The following is a 6,905-nucleotide window of genomic DNA, read 5'->3' on the forward strand; positions in this document are numbered from 1 at the left end:
TCAAGCATGTAAACAATGCAATCCATCGCTTTTCTCTTCTGCGCCCGGTAGCAATGTAGAACGGACCGCAGTAGTAAACTCTGCTGTATGTGAAGGGTCGGACGTAAGGCGTTAGACGGTCTTTGGGTAGCTGGCCCATCAATGGTGCTGCTGGTTTTGCTCTGTCGTATATACAAGTCGGGCAGTATTTCTTGGCATACTTCACAACTCTGCGAATGGCGGGGATCCAATATCGTTGTTGAATTTCGTTTATCGTCAAACATTCGTTAAGGTGATGTCGTTTTCGGTGGTGTTCAGCTAAAATTAATTTTGTGACATAATTGTCTGTCGGCAAAATAATCGGGCGGCGTGCGGAAAATGGTAGACAGTATGCTGCGTCTATTCTTCCGTAGACTCGGAGTAGACCTTCGTCTAAGTAAGGCGTTAGCGGATGTAGGCAGCTATTCTTTGGCAGGGCAATCTTCTTAGCAGATCGATCTCGTTTTGATAGGCTTGTTGTTGTACAATGCGGCATATTTGCTTTTCAGCGGCAGTCAGTTCGTCGGCTTGCAGTTCTTCTTTGCGTACTTCCCTCCTGGCATTGCTGACAAAACGCAATACCCAGGACAGGAGTCTTACTAGCGTCAGAAAGAAATAAAATTTAGTAAAGTTGGTTAACGGCTCACCTGCGGTACAGAGAAGCTTTCGGCTAGTTAGCTCCTCGTTGGCACATTCGACGGATGACCGCATGGTTTCTCGCGGCCATTGTCCCTCTTGCTGATACCGAAACTCTGGTCCACGTAGCCAATGGCTGTTTATTGACGGCTCAGGTATCGGTACGCACGTGTGGCATCATCTGCCACGTTCAACGCTGTGGGTATCCAGCGCCACTGTTCCGCCGTCTTTGCTGACAGGATATCCACAATCCTATGCGCCACGAATGGCTTATACGCTCGGGAGTGAGAACGTATCCAGAGGATTACGGTCTGCGAATCGCTCCAAAAGGTTGTACTGTCAATGCGAATCTCGTTGTTTTGCTCTAACAGAGTTTTAAGGACTGCTGCCTGCAGTTCCAGGCGTGGGACTGTCATCGGTTTGAGCGGCGCGAATTTCGATCTCGCACATACCTGTGCTACTTCTACCACGTCCCCCTGACTGACTAGTAAATAGGCGACGGCGGCGTATGCGTCTGTACTAGCGTCGACAAAGATGTGCAGCTGGACGTTATCGGCGCTTGGTAACATACTCGAATAACAACGAGGTACAGCGAATGAGTTCACATATTGAAATTTAGTCCATCAAGCATTCCATTGCTTGGCCAGCGGATGCGACAGTTGTTTATCCCACATAATGTTCTGTTTCCACGTCAACTGAATCAACAATTTCGCAACAATTGTGATGTTTGCCAAAAAACCGAAAGGATCGTAAATTGACATTACGATACCTAGTAACTCTCTCTTCGTTGGAGGCCGTTCACATCGCAGAATGTCTGCAGGTGTTTTAAGAAATTTTAGGTGAAACTCGAAGGCATCTGAGGAAGTGTTCCTATACATGCCTTGTCGGCCGTCGCTCTTTTCTCAATATTGACAACTGTTAACTGCATATCTTTCTCACTATTTAGTCTCGCTTGCTAAGATTTGTGGGTTGACACAAATTAATTCCAATTGCCTCCCGAATAGTTTTTTCGGCCTCTTGGACGTCTTGGAAACTGATCACGAGGTCATCAACGTATGTTTTGTTGATAACGGCATCGACACCCTTTGGTCGCTGGGAACTGAACTTGCTGGCATTTGTGTATTTTTTTTACATATTCTGCGCAACACGGAGAAGAGGCAGCGCCGAATATCATTGACGTCATAATATAAATGCGTATTGGTTGGTGTCGCGTTGTGGGCGTTCACCACACCAAAATGGGGCAAATACCAGGTCGTGGATTTGGTTATGCTGGCTTCTTCCACCGAGAGCTGCCTCTCGTAACCTTTGCTAATATACTTCTCGATTTCTCTTTTGTAGCTTCTGGCGAATTGCATGTCTCATGTGCGACTCGATGTTGAGCAGACGCTTTTATGCCATGTCGTAACTATCTGGTAGCTTGACGTCGTCTTTCCGCCAAAAGAGACCTACTTCGTAACGGCATTCATCGTGCTTTGTGGTTTCTGCTAATGCAGCGTTTTTGCTACATTTAAAATGCAACATTTAGCACTTTCGAACATATGTTTTCGAAGAGGGTTCATGCTATCGCATTTAGCAAATGTACATTTACGCGAGTTCGAAATCGTGTGCTTTTTACAAACAGCCGCGTTCCAGTCGCGTATTCAGATCCGTATCTATTACGATCAATTCTCACGCAGAAGATAATGTGCAAAAAACCCTACTGAAAAGGAAAAAAATAAATTTTAGACCAAAAATTCAATACAAAAACTTGAGTTGTTTTAACCACAACCCAACGTTTGTTTGTGTATATATTCATTGGTTGGTGCTTTCAATTAAAAATCCCGCACTTAATTAGGAAACGAAACAAATGTTGCCACTTTTTCTCATTAAACCATGTTCGAATAGTGGAAATTTTAGAAGATCACAGGGTTGCTTTAGCATTTAGATTCTTAATGCAAAAATGGAGTTGCATTTAGGTGACGAATTTTGTATGGATAAATGTACATTTAGAGTAGCATTTAGAGCTAAATGCGCTAAATGTGCTTTTACGCGTAAGCAAAAACAGCCCATACGATTCTTTTGGCTCGGCTGTCGTCGGATTCCAGGGTTGCGTTGACTGGTGATCTCACTACTAACGTATCACTTGTTGTATTTAAGATAAATTCCAATTAGAGGTAATTTCAATGTACATATATATCATATATATACATGCCTATTATGGTATCCGACAGATGGTTGCGGTGGGAGTTTTACTCACTTTTGACAGAATTTGGTATTATCGAAAACGCTCGATAATGCAGTTTGCGGATGAGTCAAAAGTGGTTAATGCAGTTTGCGAATGAAATAAAAAAGTGGCATCATTGAAAACGCATCCGATCCGTGATTCGTACAAATTTCTCTATATGTCAAGCTGAAATTAGTCGAGAACGCAGAACGTATACTTAAACGCAGTCTGTATACGCAGAATTTTGTCGATTACTGGAGCCCTCAGTGTTGCTTACTACACTGTTGCCACTCATCAATGCATTTTCATAAACATACCCTTTCAACTAAAATTTTTCGTGCTTTAATAGATTTTAGCTAAATATAAACTACTTAGTTTTCAACAAAAACCTTATTCAATAGTAAATTTCAAATATTTTAAACATATTTTGAATAGGAACTTATATCTTTTTTACCATCTGTAAAACTGACGAAGTGACAACCATCTAAAGAAGGAGAAATCAGCTGCCACGGAAAAATCTAAATTCCGCAGATCTCTGCGCTACGGGCTACAACTACAGAAAAATTCTGCGGTGTTGAGTTTTCATTTACATGGCGCTTTGGTAAGACAGATCGTGTCAGCTGACTCGGGTTTACGTACCGGTAGGTTTACGTTCTTGACTAATTTCAGCTTCATTCACGCGCCATTGTGCTGCGGATACTAAAAACGATAAGATGGATAGCAATAAAATGTAAGAAAATCACAATTATTTATCCCTTTAATATTGTAATATTGTAAAAAACACAAACTTATATGGTAGACAGACGGAGAAAATTAATTTGAATTAATAAGCATAAATGCAAATTAAAATTTTACCCTTACAGACGGCAGTAATGCAAATAAACCAGCCGCAAGGTCGTGGGTTCGAGTCCCACGGCCAGTATACTTTTTTTTTATTTCTTTTTCATTCTTTTTTTATAAGTTCTATATTTTTTTTACGTTACTTTCAGTTAGTTGTTGCTGAATTTTTAACAAAATTCATTTCTAAAAATTAAAATTAACTAATAGTAAAATAAGAAATGTGATATAAAATAAAGCAAATGAAAATAAAATAAAGTAAAATTAAATATATAAATAAAAAAAATAAAAAAATATAAAATAAATAATAAAAACAAAAAATTTTTCGCAATCGCTCCAACCGAGTATCGAACCTGGCAGCTACAGGCTTGTAGCTCGCAACTCTCCCCACTCGGCTACCGCGTACGCGAAACTCGGCTGCTTCGTTTGCTTACTTGTACAAAAGACAACAACTGGCCGTTTTTACCAGTGTTGTCATCGAAAATTCCCCGGATCCGAGTTAATTCCCAAAAATTTCGTGCATTTGTTCGGCTGCTTATGCTCATTTTAAAGAGGAAAATGCATGAGTTAAAGCAAATTAAAGCTGGTTATGCAAATAATCGAGCCCGTTTGTCTACCGTATTATGTGTTTTAGGAAGCGTACAACGACCAGGGAGCAATTTAAATGTTTAGTTTCCAAAATGAAGGAGCATCCGGACATAGCAAAAATTTTTACTAAAAATGCACCTGATTTGGTAGAAAGATTTTGGGAAAGTGTGCGAGAGGAGTTGAATTCGATTGGACCGCCATCAAAAACCATTGCCGAATGGAAAAAGGTTTGCGAAATGTTGAAAAGCTAAACTATATTATTCACTAAGTTTGAACCACAGGTTTGGTCGGACTATAAATCGGCGATAAAGAAGAAGCTCACGCATAACAAAAGTGAGCTACAAGCGACTGGTGGAGAAGAAAATAGGGAAATTCCCTTAACATCTATGGAAGAAGAAGTTGCTACCCTTGTGTGTCTTAATGATTGCGTTGGTGGTAAACTCCAAACAGTTTGGAGTGCCACAGGGGAGAAATTATGATGACGCAGTTCCATCTACATCGAGAAATGTTCCACAGATGAAAGCTTCTGCTACGAGAGATGTACCGCAGGAGAGAATATCTGAGGACACTTCTCCACCTACTCGGAGAGATTACGATGGTATTGAAGCTCATGAAGACGTAAATATTGAGAATGACCAAAATATTTCTAACCAAAGAAGAAAAAAGAGACCCGAGCAATTCGATTTATTAGAGAAGCAAATAGGGGTTCAAGAAAGACTGTACGAAAAAGTGTCTGAGGCTGTTGAGAACCAACAGGAATATTTTCAACACATGAGGGACCATTTAAAAAGACTGAATAGATCAGTAGAGAGGCTAGGCGACCAAAAAAAGAAAAATAATGAAATTCTTCAGAATACTCTTGAAGAGATTAAAAGACATAACGCTGTGATGGAAAAGGCTGCTATAGAAAAATTAAGATTAAAAAGGGAACTTTTAAATATTGAGTTAAATAACGTCAACAGACACCTTAATTCTTAAAATAAGTGGGACCTGACAATTTTTTTATGAGATTTGTTTTTATTTTATATTGGATTTTTTTTTATGACTGTAGTGCCTGAATACTTTCTGAACAGGAGGGCTTTATTATTTAAGTTTTTTTTGTTTTTTGAAAATACTGTGTATGTTAACCAATGAAGTGATATGATTTTACTTTTATCTACATCCTTAGTGTGTAGACAACGTTGTGCAACACTTTGCCAGGAAGGCTTTTTACTTAAATATTAAGAAATATGTATGAAAATGGATTTTGTGATACTAAATAGTTTTATTTTACAAAACGCTACGTAACATCTCATTGCGAATTTGAGTTGCTTCATTTGTATATCGTTGAGGTTGTACAGGTTCGCCTACATATTCATCGGGTTCGTAGACTTCCTCCTGGTATTCGTCGGAAATATTATAATGTATTCGAATGTTGTGAAGTGCTGCCACATCGTTTACAATTTGAACCACTTTCTCAGGAGCATAATGTAGTTGGCGAGCAGAAAGGAGACATCGGCACCAGTTCTTACAATATTACGGCCTTTACTATGGCTTTTATTAAATCTGCTTTCTGGAATATCAACGCCTGCAGTTCGAAAGGGTGTTATAAGCCAGGGTAACAGTGGATATCCAGAGTCACCTATGGAAGATCATTACAGTTAAAATACGCACCTTGATTATTCGTTTTTTTTTGTACCTAGCAGTCTTGTGCTTCTGTCTCCATTTTCATACTGCGCGTGGAAGTAGGTGGAAGCATCACTATTTTCCCAAATAAAGGAATCGTGACTTGCACCTGCATACCTACTGTTCGCATACCTTATTCTTTGCTTATGGTCACATATCTGAAAATGCAAAATAAAAGAATATCAATAAATAATAAATTGAAGAAGTTCAGACTCATTTAGTTCTTACTATCATTGCATTAACACTGTAATATCCTTTCCGATTATAATAAAGGTGTGCATTGCCTGCAGCTGGTTTAAGAATTTTAATGTGAGTACCGTCAACACACATGACAATTCCAGGAATTCTAGTTTTTTCGAAAAAATATCTTTTCGCTTCAAGTTTTTCATTGTCTGTCATTGCTAAAGTAATCCATCTGGGACATAAAGTGGCTTCTGAGATGTTTTGTACATCAGAGCGTACTACAGAGTATGTGGATTGTGCCAAGACAATATTAAAATCTTGGCCAGTACCATTCTGATAGCCCTCTTCAGCTAAAAACCTTAAACAAGCTAATTTAAGCTCTGGTGTTATGGAACATGATCTTCGAACTGGAGGCAATTTCTGCATTAATATTTCTAAAACGTACTTGAATGCTAACTTGTTAAGCCGGAACTGTTTTACAAATCTGAATAAGGAACTCACATGTTAGAATGAAATAAAGACTTCAAAAAATTTACTCACACCTCATCCGGCAACTCCAATACATTCACAACATTATCCCTGACTTTCCTTCTAGTCCGTCGCATATCACTCCTGGTGTTTTCATCGAAATCAATAAAAAAAGCCACAGAATCCATTTAATATTTGCAATAAATTTCACCAATTTTAACAAAAATCCTTCACACATATAAGCACAGCTGATTATGTTAGCAATACAGTTCACAAGAGGCAACGCAGTGCATCCGTCGGTATCAAT

At 39.0% G+C, this 6,905-nt stretch overlaps 2 protein-coding genes across 2 annotated transcripts; one reads left to right on the forward strand and one right to left on the reverse strand.

The window, feature by feature from the left end:
* Positions 1-4,249: 4,249 nt before the first annotated feature.
* Positions 4,250-5,112, forward strand: LOC118735105. The gene is made up of 2 exons (XM_036464723.1): positions 4,250-4,509; positions 4,564-5,112. The coding sequence occupies exons 1-2, from the start codon at positions 4,318-4,320 to the stop codon at positions 4,759-4,761; spliced, it is 390 nt and encodes a 129-aa protein (XP_036320616.1). The 5' UTR covers positions 4,250-4,317; the 3' UTR covers positions 4,762-5,112.
* A 102-nt stretch (positions 5,113-5,214) lies between these two features.
* Positions 5,215-6,894, reverse strand: LOC118735104 (putative nuclease HARBI1). Its single transcript, XM_036464722.1, has 3 exons — positions 6,176-6,894; positions 5,961-6,105; positions 5,215-5,903 (listed from the first exon to the last, which is right to left on the reverse strand). Exons 1-3 carry the CDS (start codon positions 6,554-6,556, stop codon positions 5,719-5,721), a joined length of 711 nt encoding a protein of 236 aa, XP_036320615.1. The 5' UTR covers positions 6,557-6,894; the 3' UTR covers positions 5,215-5,718.
* Positions 6,895-6,905: the final 11 nt, after the last annotated feature.

This window comes from Rhagoletis pomonella, unplaced genomic scaffold (assembly GCF_013731165.1).
Source record: "Rhagoletis pomonella isolate Grant_MI unplaced genomic scaffold, Rhpom_1.0 Rhpom_scaffold_00003, whole genome shotgun sequence".
Taxonomy (NCBI): Eukaryota; Metazoa; Arthropoda; class Insecta; order Diptera; family Tephritidae; genus Rhagoletis; species Rhagoletis pomonella.

Coding starts and splice junctions, on each gene's coding strand:
- LOC118735104 (XM_036464722.1), bottom strand. CDS start 6,556: ATGCAGAAATTGCCTCCAGTTCGAAGATCATGTTCCATAACACCAGAG. Junction 6,106..6,175: donor ACAGTGTTAATGCAATGATA/GTAAGAACTAAA, acceptor TTGCATTTTCAG/ATATGTGACCATAAGCAAAG. Junction 5,904..5,960: donor CAGAAGCACAAGACTGCTAG/GTACAAAAAAAA, acceptor GATCTTCCATAG/GTGACTCTGGATATCCACTG.
- LOC118735105 (XM_036464723.1), top strand. CDS start 4,318: ATGTGTTTTAGGAAGCGTACAACGACCAGGGAGCAATTTAAATGTTTA. Junction 4,510..4,563: donor CCATTGCCGAATGGAAAAAG/GTTTGCGAAATG, acceptor TTTGAACCACAG/GTTTGGTCGGACTATAAATC.